The 20126-nt window shown below is 40.3% G+C and overlaps 1 protein-coding gene and 1 long non-coding RNA gene across 10 annotated transcripts in view; one reads left to right on the top strand and one right to left on the bottom strand.

The window, feature by feature from the left end:
* Positions 1-20126, top strand: part of Cep350 (centrosomal protein 350) — a 140297-nt gene that overhangs the window by 74626 nt on the left and 45545 nt on the right. For 5 of the 9 annotated variants that reach the window (XM_087579988.1, XM_087579990.1, XM_087579987.1 and 2 more), the window contains 11 exon segments: positions 2511-2713; positions 3308-3471; positions 5991-6101; positions 6331-6471; positions 6858-6994; positions 8226-8351; positions 10716-10885; positions 14595-14791; positions 15432-15616; positions 16171-16258; positions 19012-19158. In XM_087579988.1, the coding sequence (XP_087436114.1) occupies positions 2511-2713; positions 3308-3471; positions 5991-6101; positions 6331-6471; positions 6858-6994; positions 8226-8351; positions 10716-10885; positions 14595-14791; positions 15432-15616; positions 16171-16258; positions 19012-19158 (1669 nt within the window). 9 annotated transcript variants of the gene reach the window in all.
* Positions 12909-20126, bottom strand: part of LOC120096287 (uncharacterized) — a 38852-nt gene continuing 31634 nt past the window's right edge. The window contains exon 5 of the long non-coding RNA XR_015636048.1: positions 12909-13029. This is a non-coding gene — a long non-coding RNA (uncharacterized LOC120096287). The remainder of the gene's footprint in view (positions 13030-20126) is intronic.

Below are 20126 nucleotides of genomic sequence, written 5' to 3'. Positions count from 1 at the left end.
TTATGAGATTGAGTTCAGGATGTCAGACTTGTAAGGAACATAATTTTTACCTCTTTTTCTCTCCTGTCACATGCACTTAGCCTGTTGCTTGCAATAAGGTTGCTTTCTGTGCAGTTACTGCTCATGTGTCCACATGAAATCTCCATTTTGTTAAACATCAAGTCTAGCACCTGTGAGTTGTGTCAGGAGGACGTAAGCTTGCTGTCAAGCTTAAGGATCTGAGTCCACTCCTTTGGCTACATTTGAGCCTAAATTTTAATTGCTTTGGTACTGAATTCAGGATTCATAAAAGTTTAACTTTCTGCAAAAGATACTCTGACTTAATTTGACAAAATCCATAAAGCTATGCATTTTAGAAGATGACATCTAAGTAAGGTTAATAGATACTCCATACTGGACTCTGTATCTTGCCCTTCATCTGTGTAGATTCACAATGGATAAAATAGCTTGAACCTTGTACAGGAGGAATATAATTAAAAAAACATTTTAATGTATTTGAGAACACTGAGAACTTGTCTTTTTGGAATGGCAGTCTAAGTGAATCTTCTCTGCAAAGCAAATACAAATTCCCCTTGTAAAATTACACAGTGAGTAATAGAGTCCTTTGTTTTGTTTGATGTGGTAGAATTCAAAATAAGAATTCATTTTATATACTATAAATCAAATTAACTGTAGTCTCCTGTGCATTGTTTTGCTCTCCATGGCTCAGTTATGGTCAGCTGTTGTTGTAAAATATTATATGGGGAATCGTAGAAATAAGTGACTTCTTTCTTTAAAGTAATAACGTTCTGAGCATAGGATTCGGGCCCATCCTCCACGCAGCTCATCTCTTTGAGTGCTGTTTCTGTGTCTGAGTTTAATTAAACCTTTCTTTGTTTAATAGTGGACTCCAATCAATGGGTAGTAATGGTGCCAATTTGCATGTGCTAAAAACACTTCTTTTAAGTGGAAGGTTAAAAAAAAGAATGGAAAAGATTGTATGCTGACGTTGTGTAGCAGAGAGCTACATGAGAAATCCTTATTCCTGGAATTATGAGGACGATTAAAGAAGTCACACTAGTTTTACTGCAGCACCTCAGACTTCAACATTGGCAGCCGCACTGGGTGGCAGATAACAAGTAAAGTGGAAGAGTTAGGCTGGAGAGGTGGCTCAGCGGCTAAGAGCACTCAGTGCTCTCCTCCAGAGGACCGAGGTGTGGTTCTTAACAGCCATATTGTTGCTCTTAACTAACTCTAACTCCAGTTCCAGGGAATCCAGGGCCCCCCTTTTAGTCACCTCAGACTCCTGCACCAGGTCCTACAGAAACATACACTCAGGTACACATACACATAAAATAAATTTTTAATGTACAGGAAAGGCATTGGACATGTGTGTATGTAAATAGTGTATATCAGGTTTTGGTGCCACCTAAGGTTTCTGGTATCTATTGGAGGTACTAAGAACATATCCCCTCCGTGTGTGGAGGGGCACTACTGTTAACACTCTCTGATTCCTCTGTTAGAGATCTTGGTGAGCCAGTCAGTGCTTTCTCAAAACTACTTTTACTCATCTTTTCAAGGTAGGCATAGTTTTTGCCTTTGAAATCCATCACATCTTTTTCAGAAGCTAAAAACAAACCTATTTTAGTGTATTAAAAATGTCTTAATTGCATGAGGTGTGGTGGTGCATGCCTTAGCCCAGTGCTTGGGAGACAGGCAGGTGGATCTCTGTGAGTTCCAGGCCACTCTAGTCTACAAATTGAGTTACAGGACAGCCAAGGCTACACTCGGAAAACAACAAACAACAAAAACAACAAAAAACAACAGTGTTAATTGTGCTAAATACTTTGTAGAGAATCTCTTATTTTTTCATCAAGCAGATATTCATACAAGTAAACATGAATGAGATGTATTTTGTGTTGTGTTGTGCCTTAAGAGTTGTTAGTCAGTTATGTGAACTTAAGAAAAACTCAGTGTTACAGAATTAAAAAATTCAGTACGGATAAGTAAACATATTAAGTATTTGGAGATGACAATATGAAAATAACTTTTTGCTATGACCTTTGGTTTAATAGAGAAATTAAAGAATTGTGGCTTTAAAGAAATTTAAACACGAAATGATATTTTACTTGAGACACATGCTTTAATATTTGTTTCTGAAGTTTTTACATCGTTATATTTTCATTAGTGTATAATGGCTGTCTTAGCTTTTGTGTCATAGTGGAGTGAATGAGCTGTGGTGTACGTGACTTGTTCAGTGCTGTCAGTAAGTTACCTCACTATTTCATTTAGGGGTGGTTTACTTAGCTTGTTCAACGCTGTGTATCCAGCAACTAGAGAAGTGTTCATGCAATCCAATCAACTATGCTGAGTAAATGATTGATGGTATCCCCCCCCCCGCCCCCCGTCATAGTCATAGCTAGTATTGGTGAAGCTAATTCATGTTGGTAAAGAGGAAATGTTTGTTATTCTTACTGTTTAGCTGCTTCTTGGAGCAGTTTCTCTAATGTCTTTATGCAAAAAACTTCTAGTGGCTCATCAGACAAGGGAAGATCTCAGAAGACTCCAACTTCGCCCCTATCTCCGAGTTCACAGAAATTGTTACAGTTTGACCTTCCAGGGACTTCTTTAGAAAGGTCTAAGTCCTCAGTCATAGTACCTCCAACTACAGCTGGATTTAAGCCCACTGCAGCTTTCACTGATGTGAATAAAACAGAGATGACTTCAACACCAGGTAAGAGACTCATACAGGTAAAAGTTTAAAAGTAAAGGGTCAGGTGTAGCTCAGCTCGTGGAGTGCTGGCCTAACCTGGGTTTACCGGGCACCATGTAAGTCACATGCCAGATGCAAACACCTCTCCTAGGCCACCGAGTGAGTTAGAAGGTCAGCCTGGGGTACATGAAACCATAGTCAAAAGAGAGTTAGAAACTAACAAGAAAAACAGCAAACCAAGTGATGGGGAAATGTTACTTCAAGTTTATATGAAGTATTAAACAAAAGTTGTGTAGAAATTAAATGTTCAAAAGCATGAGTTCAACAGTCTTCATTTTTTCCCATGTTGCCAGCATTAGTCAAAATTCATCGCCCAAATAATATTAGATTCTATTTGTAGGCATGTAATACACACACACACACACACACACACACACACACACACACACACACACCCATAAGAGAAGAAAAGAAGTAACTGTTAAAATACAATATATCGATAAGTTACTGTCTTTAGTACAAAGAAAAGGTAGATTTGTTACGTGCTGATAACATGAGAGCTGGTACTGTTGTTTTGTGTGAACCTTTTGATTTAGCGATACCCCTGTCCCCCAGGTCCCAAGCGTTTCTCTCCTGCTGGCCTTCAGCATCGCATGGCTGCAGAGCTCAGTTACCTCAGTGCCATCGAGGAGTCAGTGCGTCAGCTGTCCGATGTGGAAAGAGTTAGAGGCATTTCACTCGCCCAGCAGGAGAGCGTATCTCTGGCTCAGATCATAAAGGTATTGGTTGAATTTTCCTAATTTTTTTCCTTGTGGTTTTCTTCTTTTCTTTGTGTTTAGAATTACCTGTAATGAGTTTCGTTTGTTTAAAAAACAAAGCAAAACAAAACTTTCAAGCCAGACATTGTGGTGCTATCTTTAATATCAGCATTCAGGAGGCAGAGGCAAGAATATCTCTGTGAGTTCAAGACCAGCAAGGTCTATGTAGCAAGTTCCAGAACAGCTGAGACTACTACATACAGAGAAACCCTGTCTCATAAATAAATGAATGAATGAATGAATAAATAAATAAATAAATAAATAAATAAATTCAAACTTCCAGGAGAATTAAAGATAGTCTGTATAGTGCCTATAAAAAATGGAAGAAAAGCTATCACATGGATTACTAAAAAGAACCCTGACGCTCGATTCGGTAGTGCATGCTTGCAGTCTTCTAATCATTTGGGAAGCTGAATAAGGATGATCAGGAATTTAAGGTCAACTGGGGTTCTGTAACCAGACCCTTCCTCAAAGTCCAAACCAAACAAACCAAAAAATTTTCACCACCAAGAGAATTGAAAATAGAGTGTGTGGCAGGAGAATGCTAGCACAATTTCACATTCTTGGTTTTTCATGTTTTATATTGTTTTAATGACTGAAAATTAATGATTGAATTAATGAAGATTAGTGATAACAGTCATCTTTTTCTTTCTTGATGGAAATGATTAGGTTTGTCTGGGCTGTTGTTTTTCTAATATTTGTTATTATTTATTAAGATGTATTTGTTTGTTGTATGTGTGTAGTCTCTGGAGCTCAGAGGATACCTCTTGGAAATCACTTTTTCCACACTGTTGGTCTTGGAGATTGAACTCAGGTTGTAGGGCCAAGCAGCACGCAGCTTTACTTGCTGGATGGTCTTTCTGTCCCCACTGTATGTGATTTCTGATGCTTTATTTGACCTAAACAAACAAACCAACTAACCATTTCTGAGATCAGATGTTTTATAAAACAAGGAGAGAGTGCACTGTAGCTCCTCCTGGCCAGAGGTTTATCAGTGTTCTCCTTCGTGGAAGCTCTAAGGAGTACACCATTTTTATTTTACTTAGGTATTACATTCAATTAAAAAAATACGGATTTCAGGTGTGCAGTTTTGATTAATGTATATTCCTCCATAACAACCATCTAATCAATAGAAAACTCTCTCATCTTGACCTATTCCCACTTCCTGTTAATTCCCAGAGGAGTATTCAGTCTGTTTTCTTATGCTATGGTTTATTTTTGACTCTTCCAGAATTTTATACATATTCATGTTTATTTCTAACTCTGTTGTATTTTGTTTATTTTATTCAATGTAAAGCTAAGGTTCATCTATGCCATTGTATTTTTCCTAGTAATAAACCAGTGGTTAGTAAGTAGGTTCTAATTATCCATGGATTTTCCTGTTGGTTGATATACAACATATTTTCATTTTGCTTGCATAAATACCGAGGATTATTGCTTGAATCACATATAAGCATCTGTAACGTAGTGAAAACCTCCCATACTGTTCTCTAAAGTGGTTTACCACTGAATAATTGGCCTCATTGCAGTGGACAGACCACACTGACCATGGAGTCTGGCAGTCCTTAACGAAGCAGGCATCAGTCCCTTTCTGTGCTTCACAGGCCATATTTGAAAACAGCTAGGGACTTCATACTGTCACAGTACCGGGGTAACACTGTGTTTACTTAGTCAAGGTACGCAGGACTCCTGAACCCCTTTACAATATGAGACAGTTGCATACACTCACGTGCATGCCCACATTTACACAGATTTCTTTTTCCATGCTACATGATAATGCTGGAAATCCCAAATCTGTTCATGGCATTATATAACTTCATGTATAGGCTAACCACCTATAGAGAACCATGCTATTTATTTAGTACCACTCCAGAAGAAATGGAACATTGTATACTTTTGAGTTAACATTGTATGGAATGATGGTGTCAGAAAGGATTTTTTTTTTTTAAACCAAAAGGAGACCTTCATAGAGGCAACATTTTAAATGGAATTACTCCGTCAAAGGCAAAGTCAAAATGATGAGAAATGAGGCATGGTTCTTAGTTATACATGTATAATTTTAATAAAAATCAAAGAGTTAGATGGTCTAGTTTTCGCTTTCTGACCAGCTTTTGGTATTCTCATAAAATTTCTTATAGAAATAGTGATAAATGGCAGATGGCCACTAAGTCCTGCTGGTAAATGGTAAGGTGTCTGATGACTTTAGATTTCCTACCTCTCCTCTAGGCTCTTGTTGTCCCCGTCCATCACTTACATCAGAAACAACACTGGGAGCCTCAGGCGGTGGCTCATGTTTGCAACCCTATCTCTACAGGAAACAGACAGCTGGCCTGTCAGTTCGAGGCCAGCTTGGTCCATAAAGGATCTATTTGAAGAAAAAAGGAGGGAAGCTAGGGAGCAAAGGAATGTGTTTACTGTAGCAACTGTATCAAGACATTTTAATGCTGAAGAATTAATGTTTGATCACTTTTAATTGAAAGGCACAGCAGCAACGTCATGAAAGAGATATGGCTTTATTGAAGCTAAAAGCTGAACAAGAGGCTCTGGACTGTCAGAGACAGTTAGAAGAAACCCGGAACAAAGCAGCTCAGGTAATTCATTTTGTGGCAGATGTTGGTTTTTTAAACATAAAACTTTATATTTAAAAATTTCACTGTAGAACTCACTAAGCTTATAAGAGTTAAAAAGAAAGGTGGTAGATAATGAAATCTAGGCTATAGCCACGTGTATTTTTTATCAAGTATTTGGTCCATGAAACAAATCTGTAAGTTAAAATTGAGTTACAGGGAGGAAGACTAAATCCTAAGCATTTCTTTCCAGGTCCATGCAGAATCTTTGCAGCAGGTGGTTAAATCACAAAGAGAAGTGACCGAAGTCCTCCAGGATGCCACCTGTAAAATAGCGGCTCAGCAGTCGGAGACCGCACGCCTCACCACAGATGCAGCTCGGCAGATCTGTGAGGTGAGAGCCTCTGGAGCCTTCACTGAGGCATCCTGAGTAACTGAGTTCTTGCCAGTCATGGGTGTCTAACACCTACGATGCAGTCTTTGACGTAGAGACTCTGAGCAAAGCCCCACTAAGATCACGTTATTTATTTGTTTGTTTTGGGGAGAGGGCAGGTGAGTTTGAGTGAAGTCAGGGGACAACTTGAAGGAGATGCTTCTCTCCTGTTACCTTGTGGGTCTCCGAGATCAAACTCGGGTCCTCCAGCTTGGCAGGCAGCCTTTGTCTGAGGAGCGGTCTGGCCAGCCACAGCTCAGTGGTCTTTCCAGCGTTGCGCTCCTTTGCAGCTCTCCTGTGACCGCCTTCTAGAGTCTCCTTTTGCTGTTTGCTGTGTTCACACTTAGATGGCAGAACTAACTCGAACACACCTGGCAGATGCCATCACGACTTCTGGAGTTCCCCTGGCAACGCTGTACGATCACCAGCGGCAGCATTTTCCAGACTTCATGAAACAACTGAGGACCAAAGCTGAGACAGATAGGTGAGTGTGCAGCCACTCAGAAATATGCAATGAGCTACCTTTTGTTTTATGCACCGTTTTGGGTATAGAGAATACAATTATGGATATGCCGTCCAATTGGAAGAGGAACATTTGTCAGATACTCAGTTAAGTAGATGAAAACTTTATAAACATAGGTAAGTGTTGTAAAAGAAGCATGCTTCAGAGGTATGCACTACTGGATTTTAAATAGCAGAAGGCCAGGAGAGCAAGAAGGCTTGTAATGGGATATAGTAAATAAGGAATAGGTGATATAAAGGAGGTAAATAGTCAGATTCAAAACAGGAACACAACATGTTTAAGAGGAATTCAAAACAGAAAAGGCCGGTGTGACTGGAAGAAGACGGCAAAGAGGAAAGTGGTGTAGGACAAGCAGGGTGGGGCCTTGCAGATGTTAGTGTCCTGTGCTCTGCTCTAGAAATAGTGAAGTCATCTGAAGAAAAGTTTTCAAGACTAAGTCTTACTTTGTTGCCCTGGCTAGCCTGGGGCTTATTATGTAGACTGGGCTGAAAGCCAGTGTAAGTCACCGTGCGCAGTCGTGTGTGTGTGTGTGTGTGTGTGTGTGTGTGTGTGTGTGTGTGTGTGTAAGACTTTTTTCAGCGTCTTATACTGTGAGTCAGTCTGGCCTGGAACTCAGCGTCAGTGTAGACTGTGCTGTGGAGACCTTATGGCAGTCCTCGGATTTCCTCCTCCCAAGTGCAGAGATTACAAATAGGAGACATTACTACAAGCTTTGTGGGTTGTTTTTGTTTTTGTTTTGTTTGTTTGTTTCTGTTGTTTGGGGTGTTTTGGGTTTTTTCTTTCATTTTGTTTTGTTTTTCTAAGACTGAGACCCACTCTGTAGATCAGTCCCCAAACTCAGAGATCCATCTGCCTCTGCCTCCCAAGTTCTGGGCTTAAAGGCATTTGCCACCGCACCCTGATGCTTTGTGTGTGTGTGTGTATGGGTGGTGGTGGTGGGGTCCTTAAATAATGTTTTAACTGTCTCTACTTCATAGATTTTTTTCTTTATTGAGACTAGGAATGATTAGCGAGTGTATTCTTGGTATTATATGTCCTTTTCTATGTTTGAGTTCTCAAATATTTTCTAACACTTATTTTGTAATTTTTATGTATTCAAGATTCTTTGTTCTGTTACTGTTAAGCAGCACTTAAAATCTTTATCCTACTGGAGACCCAATGCTTAATCTGGTTTGGTTTTGTTTGTTTTTAGGATAAGTCAGTCTGCTTCACTCTCCCAGAGTAAAGAAGGGACTCTGGACTCAAAGCGACAGAAGTATTCCCCTTCCCGTGATAGTTATTCTGAGTCTTCAAGATACAGGAGTCAGGATTATCAGAGGTGAGGAAGGCTTTCCGCAGTGCAGTGTGGGGAACTCTGATAAACCCTCTAAGCATGGCTTTTTCCTTTTAAATTTTGTTGTCATAAAGTGAATGATGCCTGGCCTTCAAAGTGCCAGTCCTTTTGAGTTTGTCTGTGTGATAATACAGCTGCTATCCCTTGAGAGCATAGTAACGTGGACATTTTATAGGTTGTTTCTCTTACATGTTATACTCAGCAACCTCTTAAGTCAGACAGTGGTGTGGTTAGATTAGTGAAGGGAACCGAGACCCCTGGACACACTAAGACTTCAACTAAGGAGCTAGAGAGATGGCTCAGTGGTCCAGAGTGACTCTGCACAGTCCTAAGGACTGGACTTAGAGCCCAGCACTGCATCTGTGCTCTTCTTGCCTGCATGTCTGTGTACTCACAAAACACTGGTACATACACGTGGACACATGCTTGTACACACACACACACACACACACACACACACACACACACACTAAGGATTTGAGCCTTGATATATCTGGTTCTAAAGCCCGGTTTATTGCACATTTCCACACTGATATCCTTTTTTCTTTTTCATCTTTTCTCTTCCTCATCTTTGTCTCTCTTTCCCTCCCTCTTTCTTCTTTTTCCTTCTCCTTTGAGATTGTGGTCTCACTATGTGCTCCTGAGTGGCTATAATTGGGATTGCAAGCATACTGGCACACTATTAATGTCTGTATTTCTCAGTTATGGTTCAGCCTTCTGAGTAGATTTTACAGGTGCCTTTCCAGCATTTCTAGTGGTGGAATAACCATATCATCAAGTATAATAAAGCCTCAATTAAAGAGCTAAGAACTTGGAAGTAATACATGATAAGCACAACAGGTATTGATTATTTACGATGACTGACACGACGTGTTTCCTTTTTAACCTTAGCTGAATGCTACCATCACTGGTACTTCCCGTAGGCCATTAGGTTACTATGGTGGACTGTTGGGTTTCTTATTCACTTGTGTGATAACCAGGGTGACTTTTTCTTTTTTTAAAGTTTGTACTCAATGCAGCCATTCACATGATTGAGAGTTTTATTGGGCCACTCAGGTTTCTTGTGACTATTTAAAGTTCACATGTTTTCTGGGCTCATCTATGTCATAGTGTGTATCATGACTGTATTAACACTGTCAAATCACATTCTATGCATACATATGTTACATTTTGTCTGTCAGCAAACAGCCATTGCTACTTGTTTCTGCTTCTGGGGTATAATGAATAATTCTGCTGGGAGCATTAATAATCAAGCTTTTGTGTAGATGTATGTTTTCATATTTTACGAGTGTATGTTTAAGAACTACTGAATCCTGTGATAAATGTTTTATTTTGTTTAGTTTCTGAAAAACTCAAACTTTGTCACGAATTGCCAAACTCCTTTCCGAAGTGTCAGTACTTTCCCCCAGGAGCGTAACGTCTTCTCCCACCCTTATGAGCACAAGTTACTGTCCTCTGATTGTAGTCATCCAGTGGCAGTTACAGCTCTCAGGTGCACCATAGGGAAAGGCAGGCTTTTAAGGAAAGATAAAAATTAAAAGCAAGTGAAATAAATACAGGAAAACTTAGCTCTGTAGGTAGAAAGAAAAAAATAATTAAGGGTAGAATCATGGGATATAAGAAAAGAGAGCTTTCCGTAAATGTCCTTTATACAGAGTACCCAAGATAGTGGTTTTTTTACTTGTTTAATTTAAAGCAAATAAAGGTTTTTAAAGAAGGTACAGAGTCTGTAGATGACCTGTTAGGGTTGGCCTAGCATTTACAAGACCATGAGCTCAGTCCCTGGCACCACATAAAATCAGCTGTGGAGCCTGGAGCCTGTAGTCCCAGTGCTTGGGTGTAGTCAGAAGTTCAGACTCACCTTTTGACTGTATATCAGGTGTAAGGCCAGCATGGGCTGCATGAGACCTGTCAAAAAAAGAAAAAGAAAAGAAAAAACAGAAAAAGAAAAGAGCAGCACTGTCTGATATTTTTAGAGGAAAAAAAGCAATTTATGAATTTAAAATGAGAAGTTTAGGTAGTTTATCAAGAACAGTTCCAGTAGTACAATTAGTGATAAATCACAGTATTTGTGAAAGAAAATGGAAAATAGTGAGCGGAAGCCTCCTTTTAACCCAAAAATGTGACCATGAAATGAAATAGGTGTAGTAACCTGTGAATAGTGGTTGTCTGTTGTATTTCCAGGAAAACAACCTCTCCTGATCCTTCTGTGTGCGTTATAGAATGTCTGTCTGCCTTCAGTTTATAACTTGAGTATAAAGCACAATCCTTTGGCTGAATTAGTTTACTTTGAAGTTGTTATTCATTTTCTTTTCTCTCTGTTTGTTTCTGTAACATCTGTATATACAGAAGTAGTAGTGGTAGCAGCCGACAGGAAAGCCCTTCAGTTCCACCTAGTAAGGAAAATGAGAAGAAATTTCATGGTGAGAAGATGGAGACTTCAATTGATGAACAACTTCAGACGGCTGCAGATGATTCTCTACGAAGTGATAGTATTCCGTCTCTTCCTGACGAGAAAGGTAACTTCCCTTGTATGCACATGCAAAACTGGAGGAACAACGAACGTCCTGGGAACAAAGTGGCAAATAAGTCTATTAAACTCACACACTGACTTCTTCGCTGCTGTTGTGCTGCTAGAATTTGAACTCAGGGCCTTACGCATGCTAGGCCATTGCTTTATTGCGAAACTATATTCTCCTGGCTTGTGGTTTTATCTGGAGAATAGTAATTAATGTGGTTTACACATTTATCTTAAGAGGTTATTACCAAAGTGGTGTTTGTCTCTCCTTACTGCTTACAGGAACTTGAAGGAATTATTAAGAAAAAAAGGCACCAAATCTTGAAGGATTAGAAAATTCTCAGCCAATCCCTATTTTTATTATTTTAGAGTTTTTATGTGTGTGAGTGTTTTGCTTGCATGTATGTCTTTGTACCACATGTGTGCTTGGTGCTGGCAGAGGCCCAAGGTGGGCATCGAATCCGCTAATACTGGAATAGATGTTCGTGAGTCATTATGTGGCTGAGAATCAAAGTCGGGTCCTCTGGAAAGGAAGCAAGTGTTCTTAACCACCATCCATGTCCCAGCCTTGCCAACATGTATCGTAGAGGGGAGCTTCAGGAGAAGGGAGAGGAGGAGAGAGAAGGCAAGAGTAGTTGCCAGCAGAGACAGTGCCGGTCTGTAGGCAGGATACAGTAAAAGGGGAGAGCAGACTTGTACAGTTGGAGGGATGGGTCATTAGCGTGTCTGAGGCTGTGTTCTCCGAAAGGGAGAAGAACGGTCCCTGGGCAGTTAGCAAATCATGAAGGCTACCACTTCGCTTCAGGCCAAGGTGGCAACTATCCTACCCACCCGCTTACACCAGTGAGAGCATTGGCATTGTCCGGACTACTTTTATATTTATTTATAATTGTTATAAAGTTGAATGGCTGAGACATTCTCACTTACATTAGTGTGTTACATCCCTGGATTTATATGAACAATTCACACATAAATGGAACTAGAAAAACTACCAATACTTAAGCCCTATTTTTCCACTTGCAATCTCAGTCAGGTATATTTTGACCCTGTGGGGGAAAAATTAATATCCAGAACTACCAATAGCAGGAAGAAGAGAGAAGAGCCATTTTTTGCGGTTTTGGAGCATGAGATGTTTCCCAGCATGGTAGGTTTGAAGCATGTTCCCACACACCATTCATCTGCATTCTAGGTAGCTGTCTTCCGGCACAACTGTTGTCTTTTCATGGATGACAAACAGGTTCATGTGGGTTTCGTTGTTGTTGTTGTTTTTGTTTTTCTGAAACATGGTTTCTCTGTGTAGCCCTGGCTGTCCTGGGACTCTGTAGACCAGGCTGGCCACCTGCCTCTGCCTCCCGAGTGCTGGGATTAAAGGTGTGTGCCACCCCTGCCAACCAGGTTCATGTTTTAAAAGGGAGCCCACATGGCCTTCATTTGCCTCTCCGGAAGGAGAACTTTCCTCTAAGAAAAGATCTGATTTCAAGTCAAAGCCGCGTTTCACTGGCTACTAGAAGCTGAGTCTGTGAGTTGTAAGTTCAGTGAGCTTCTGATAGAGCTCCTTTCATGGAGTGGCACAGTTTCAGTCCCACAACCATGTAGCTTCTCTGCACGTAGAGGGCACGCTCTTCTGAGAGTAAGTTCTGTAGACACTTGGCTCTCGGGTGTTTTACCAGCAATCAGTTTGTGGGCAGCTTGCTTTGTGAAATCTGGGTAAATAAGAAACTGGGGGGCTGGGGATTTAGCTCAGTGGTAGAGCACTTACCTAGGAAGCGCAAGGCCCTGGGTTCGGTCCCCAGCTCCGAAAAAAAGAACCAAAAAAAAAAAAAAGAAACTGGATAGATTTAGAATGTGATAAGGAATTATGCTGGTCTAGAAGAGAGGGGGTAGTTTACTTTTCTAAGGTTCATAACCTCACTCATCCCAGGAAGTGCCATGTTTCCAGTAGCAGGCATGAGCTCCATCCTGCTAAGTAGACCTTAAGCCTGGCTAGACAACTGTCAGTTCCCACCAACACACGAGTGCTGCACCTGGATGCACATTTTGACTCGCTGGTCATTGTCATGGTTCACAGGTGTTGGCGCTGGGTAGGGTGGTGTAATGGCTTCCTTCCCTTACAGCTTGCACAGTATTTTTCTGGAACTATGAAACCTAGACCACAGAAAAGATGTTTCAGGTTAGATCCAGTTTGAGTCATTAAAGTTGTGTATCCTAAGTGTGTTCAGCAGTAGGATAACTTAACTTTTCTTTGCTAAAATGTAAATGTTTATAAACTTTTTTTCTCTTGTCATTTTCTTTGTTATGCATCTAGTCATAAACTTTGTATAATAGGGCTTTCCTAATTGATCTGTAATTGCTCTTTAAGTATGAAATATATTAATCTTTAACATATTTCTTTATTATTATTTAACTTTTTATTCTTTGTGACTTCCACATCAGGCATCCCAATCCCACTCATCTCCCTGTCCCTTTGTACCCACCCCTTGTTACCTCCCCACAAAAGAAAAAAAAATCTTGTTGTGGAAGTTGTAGTGTGTCCTAGTATGTCCCATGATACACCCTTTTGTCCACACTTCTTTGCTTGCAAACATTCATTAGAGTGAGTCATTGGTTTGGTTCGAGGCCTCTGGCTTCTGCTAATTTATCAATGCTGGATCCTCACTGGGACTCTTTAGGAATCCTGTTGTTGCCCTGTGTTGTGGAGATCCTGCAGCTTTGCATCTGCAGAGGACTGTCTGTCCCCTTCACATGCGCCAGCCTCATAGATGTTGGGATGAGCCAACTCGGAGCCCTGGATCTGGGCCTGGGTGGTCACTGAGCTGGCCAGCCTGCCAGCTGTCCGTCACCCATGCCACCAGTGAGCTCTCCAGCACTTCTGCAGCTAAGCTCATCCAGTGCTGCAGCTGGCAAGAGGCAGAGTCATCTCCCCTGCTCCCATGCCCTCAGGCCAGCTCTGCTGTGCTGCCCAGGCGAGGTGCAGGGTCTGCTCTCTTGAGTGCTGCAGCAGGCGAGGGCCGGCCCAGCCCTCTCGTTCTCGTGACCTTTGGGTCAGCTCTTCTGTATGACACAGGTGGTGAGGGGCAAGGGAAGGGAAGAGGGCATCGCTCCCTTGCCCGTGCCACCATAAGACAGACTGGTTTCAAGTCTGAGGGCCAGTTGTCTGCACTCCCCACCCCCAGGGTCAGCTCTTCTGTGCTGCCCAGGTAAAGTACGGGGCCTCTTGAGTGCTGCAGCAGGAGAGGGGTAGGGCCAGCTCGCCTGAGTTCTGTAGCCTGTGAGAGGCAGGATTAGCACATCTCTTATTCTAGCATTTCTAGGCATTTTAAGAGAGTTTTTTCTTGTCTGGAAGATATTGAATTTTTCCTCTAAATTGCTAGGTACAGTTGTGAGAATTTATATAGAATTGTCTCAGTGAGGGCAAAGGGGTTCTATTTAATGCTACTGAGGAGAATTATACCGATTAGGTATGGGACTGAGGATATGGCTCAGGTGGAATCTTGCTTGCCTATCCTGCACTAAGACCTGGGTTTGATGTGCAGCACCAGATAGCATAAACTAGATGTGATGGCATATAGGGTGGCACACCTGTGAGCCCAGCACTTTGGAGGAAGAGGCAGGAGGATCAGGAATTAAAGGCTAGCCTGGGTTATGTGGGACTCTATGTCACACTTCCTTCTCCTGTAAAAGAATTATGATGATTTTCTCCATTCTGTTAGATTCAACTTCTATTGCAACAGAATACTCCCTGAAATTTGATGAATCTATGACAGAAGATGAAATAGAAGAAAAGTCTTTTCGATCTTTACTACCTTCTGAGAGTCATCGCAGATTTAACATGGAAAAGAAAAGAGGCCATCATGACGACTCTGATGAAGATGCTTCCCCAGACAAGACTACACTGTGTTCTACCAAGGTATGTTTTTACTCGGGGTAAATGGTCACAGCCATAGTTTTCCAAAGGTATGAATACACTTATATAAATACTAGTTATATAGTTGGCAACTATCAGAAAAATTTCCCAACATCAGATTTGTGTTATACATGTAAAATCTGACTTGGTTGTTTAAACAAAATAGAATATAAACTTACTAGTTATAATAAGATCTCAACCAATATTATTTATAGCTTTTCATTTCATCCATTTAAAGTATTTCCAAATTGTATGTTTAATGGAAAACAGGGACAAAGGTTACCCTGCTGTGTTTCCTGGTACAGTGCATGCCTTGCAATAATTGTTCGTTAAAAAAATGCTCAATTTTTTAGATGAATTTCACTTCCTCTCTCTTTTTTGAGCAATATTTTCTTATATGGTAGATAATTTATAAAATGCTTATTTGCTTTATTTCTTTTTTATTCCTTTCTTTCTGAGGTGAAATCTCACCGTGTTCCTCAGGCTGGTCTCAAACATGTGTTCATGCAGTCCTCATGTTTTAGTCTCTGGAACTATAGGCATGTGGTGCCACCTTATCTTTTATAATTTACTTTTTACAAATATGTAACTTTTTTGAATGAAGTTAAATACTAACAATTTTGAAATAAATCGTGCACTTTAGGAGCTGAGCATGCCATTCTCAGGAGGACAGGATAGCTTTTCCAAGTTCACTATGGAGATGGTGCGACAGTATATGAAGGAAGAGGAAGTGCGTGCAGCTCACCAGTGCTCACTTCTGCGTCTCCGAGAAAAGGCCTTAAAGGAGAAGACAAAGGCCGAATTAGCCTGGCTGGAGCATCAAAAAAAGCAAGTGCTTTCACTAAGTATCGTTTCAGTATTCAGGGGTGTTCTGGAAATAAGAAATGCTTTATGCTTAGGATGGTTTTATTTTTGATGTTGGGGAACCAGACCTGGGTTTGGTGAATGCTAAACACTGCCGTGTGTGAGCCACTTCCCTGGCCTGCCTCATCTGATGTGATCTCATCAACACAGCTCTCAAGCTAGACATTGTGGCAGTAACCTTTGGTTTGTGCTACGTGCGAGGTAATTTTTCTACTGGTAAATGTTGTCATTTCTTAGGTCACTTTATCCAACTCATTATAGGTTGTCATTTTATACTTAATGCCTCTTGAGTGCTGTATGCCGCTCAAAGTATTGCTGGCCTTAAAGGATGGAGTCCAGGGCCACCCAGCATATACAATATATGTGCAGTAAAACACTTGCTGAAACTGGACTTGGTACTTATAGCAATGGCTTTCCACATAGAAAGACATTAGATCAGTGTATAGGTTTTAGAATAGCTGAGAATTTTTGAGATTATAAATTTAACATTTGTATCAATAAAAGAATATGCTTTGCAGGCATCTACGAGACAAAGGCGAGGATGATAAGATGCCCCCACTCCGGAAGAAACAGCGTGGTCTGCTTTTAAGACTTCAGCAAGAAAAGGTGTGTGGGAAACAGCACTTGTGTGACTCAGGTTGTCACCAGCTTGTGGATGTGGTGTTTTACCCATTTTGCTATCAGCACTGTTTATAAGATTTAGCGATAACTGCTGTTTATTCCTGTAGTATAATAATTATAGGTATTTCTTGCTATCTCACCTATTTCTCCTATTTTAAAATTGTCATATTGCTTACTAGAGAGTCAAATGTACCATCATGTACTACAAAGAATAAAATTCCTACAAAATACAAATTAAAAAAGTAAGCTATGTGTAGAAAAGTGGACGTGGGTTAATACTTAGCATTGTTTCCTCGAATAGTATTTTATGACATGAATTACATACTGACTGGTTTGATGGCTTAGTGAACTTAGAAGGACCTTAGCTCTGGGTCCTGGAGAGGCAGCATGGTACACGATGATTAGGAGCTCAGGCCCTGGGGTGTGAGTGCCTGACTGAGGTGATATGAGTTATATAATAAATTATTGCTTAAATAGTGTCAACCCAGGAGTGTCGTCACCGATTGTATTGCTTATTACAGGAAATGCGTTAGCTTTCTGTTGCCACAATGAATACCTAAGGTGAAGAAAAGGGTTTATTTTGGTTATATTTGAGAGGTTTCCATATGTGGTTGGTTGGTCCAGTTGCTTTTGGACCTGTAAGTTAGGCAATGTATCATGACAGGTTCACAAAATCTTGAGGGTGGGAATCTCTTGGTAGCTAGGAAATAACAAGGGAGAAAAGAAGAGGCTAGTCATGACCTCAATCTCAGTTCCTCTCAAGAGACTGCCCAGTCACTCCACAAGCCGGAGACTCGCCTTCTAATACATGAATCTTTAGGAGACATTTACCCAATGATAGCAGAAGATTTACATCCCTTTCCCCCTTTGGATTCCATGGAAAAGTCATTGAGTTATTTGTTATATGTTATTTGCTTCAGAATTCAAGCACAAACCAGTGTCTCAGCACAAATTGGGGATATCAGATTCAACTGATAAGTGATATTCTTTACTTTCATGCACGTACAGTTAAAAACAAACTTTAATAAACAAAGCAGTAATTAAGCATTAAAAATGATAATCTTATGATTGTGACCCTTGCATCCATGTGTTTCAACTGTGTTTAACTAAAATGTAAAGCTCACACTTAGGGCCCTGCTTTGTCCCTAACAATGACACACCCAATAGTGTCACTCCCTGTGGGCTAGCCATTCAGTCACATGAATCTGTGGGGCCAAACCTATTCCAACCACTACAGAGCCAGAATTTGATCATTGCTGAGTCTCTTATTTAACGTAATAATTTCAGTCCCACCCCTTCTTCTTCTTCAAATGTCTTAATTTTGTTATTCTTAACAGTTGATAAATATACCTGGTATAAATGTACCATGGTTTTTTTTATTCATTCATATGCATGTAGACCTCTGCGCTGGCTCCATATTGTGGCTAATATGACTAGTGCAACAGTAAATAGAGCTGTGCAGATTTCTGCATTCTGATGACTATCTGGATGCTGAGTTATATTTTTGTCTGGATATGGCCAGAGTGGTATGACTGGGTCATCTAGTATTTCTACTTTTAGATTTTAAAAGAGGCTCTGTACTCATTTCCACAGTGGTCACACCATTCACATTCCCACCAGTAGTATGTAATGGTTTCTCCTTCTCTGTGTCCTCATCAGCGTTCCTCGTCCTGTTTTCTTGATGACAGTCATCCTGACTGAGGATAGAATCTAAAGGTTCTTTCAGATTGCATTTCCTGATTGGGACAGCCCCACTCCAGAATACCACCTTTACTTGAAAGAGTTATTGACAGACAGACTATGCTTATTCACACCGTCAGCAGTTAAGAGCACTTGCTATTCTGGGAGAGGACTTGGATTATTTGAATAGTGAAAATGTATTTTATGCCACATTAGAATGAATCCAGAATGCTAACCATTAAACTGTTAACTTTTCAGATAGCTAATAATTAATAAATAAATAAATAAATAAAAACAGATAACAACTCTTAGACATGAATAATGAAAATAACTGATCTTTAGTGTCTGTATTATGCTTATCTCATTAGTAAATTGAGCGGGCAGAGAGATGGCTCAGAGGTTAAGAGCACTGGCTGCTTTACCAGAGGGCCTGAGTTCAATTCCCAGCAACCACATGGTGGCTCATAACCATCTGTAATGAGATTTGGTGCCCTCTTCTGGCCTGCAGGTGTACATGCAGGCACAATGCTGTACGCATAATAGGTCTTTTAAAAAGTCAAAAACAAAAACTGTATTATGGACCATAGCCTGGCATGGTTGATTGCCTTTCCTTCTGTTAGGAACTCCTGATAGTTCCTCACATAACACAGCTATACAGCTGAAGCATTCTTTGGAAAGTGAGAAATGTTAGGATTTAGGAATTTAACAGGACAGTGGTGGTCACTAATTGGCTTGCTGATGTGCAGCTGTTAAGCAGGTGACTGTAAAAATACAGTAACATGGGAAAATGTGAAAGGCACGAAAGTTTAAAAAGGACTGTGAATTTGCCAGTGTGCTTGACTATAGTCATTAAAGCTAAGAGATTACCCTAAACTATTGGACAATGATGGGGTTATTTATAACATTTTCCCTCCTTCACTTATTGGAAATGTATTGGTATTGCTATCTTGAAGTCCATTGTATCCGTGATCTATTGATGACTCCATTCTTTTCTGTATGCTACTTTGAACCTATCTCCTTCAAGTCTCAATCCCTTTTCCTAACTCTTTAAATGTTAGGCAGAAATAAAACGTCTTCAAGAAGCCAATAAGGCAGCTCGGAAGGAAAGGCAACTGATTCTTAAGCAGCAGGAAGAGATAGAAAGGATCCGTCAGACCACCATAAAACTGCAAGAGAAGTTGAAGTCTGCGGGGGAGAATAAATTGGTAATGTAAATGAAATTTTTATTAATTCGTTTTCTGCCTGTGTTACTTGCTAATTTGGCTCACTTTGTATTCTGAAATGATAAGCATGTTTGTTCCATGTGAGGTAATAATGACTAGGACAAAGTCTTGTATACCTGCTTTTGTGTGTAGTGGGAATGCTCCTTCTCGTGGAATGTGGTTGTTTCGGAAGGAACACACGGCTCTTTCTTTAGCTTTAAATTCTTTCCTCTTAGGAACTAAAGCCGGACAGAATTCTTGGATTTGCTGATCTGTCATTACTCCTCAAAATTGAAAGGAGAAACTCTGTTCTTATTATATGGTATTATTCTTAGCTATCCAGATTTAATTTTATAATGACACAAAACTCAAAGGAGATACTTAGGCAAGAGCAGAATTCACATCTATTCTAGGTACTGTGCAGTGTCAGTACGTGTTGGTAGAATCTTAAATCCCTGATTTTCTCTATTTTGACTTTTGAAAATTGTCAACAGAAAAAGTTTAAGCACATGATAAATTTATTTTTCTGAGTTATTGATAGTAAGTAGCCAACAAATGAATAGTGATTATTATTACTCTTAACTCCAAGTCTTTCAGTCTCTCCACTTGTCAGACTGGGGTTCTTCACAGCAAATCAACTCAGAATTGCTAGTGGCAGTTTTTTGTTTCTTTTTGTTTTTCCTCCTTCACTCTAGAATGGGTTCTTGACCTTGACCTTGAGAATACATGTGGTATATAGAACATTCCCTAACAGGCTTTGTCTGGTCTTCCCTCCACACCGATTCAGACCGTGTACCTGTGATAGGGTATGCTGTGAGTGATGTTATATTTATTGCCATCAACAGGTAGACCTTGATTTTGAGTGATCCCATTATTGATTATTGTGCCTCAATCACTTGATTAGTATGTACTAGACTTTACGGTGTTAACGAATTACTTTTCTGTTGCTGTGACAAAACACCACCACCAGA

This window comes from Rattus norvegicus, chromosome 13, assembly GCF_021556685.1.
Source record: "Rattus norvegicus strain SHRSP/BbbUtx chromosome 13, alternate assembly SHRSP_T2T, whole genome shotgun sequence".
Lineage (NCBI taxonomy): Eukaryota > Metazoa > Chordata > Mammalia > Rodentia > Muridae > Rattus > Rattus norvegicus.
The sequence above is the reverse complement of the archived record's forward strand: the minus strand, read 5'-3'. Positions and strand labels throughout refer to the sequence as shown.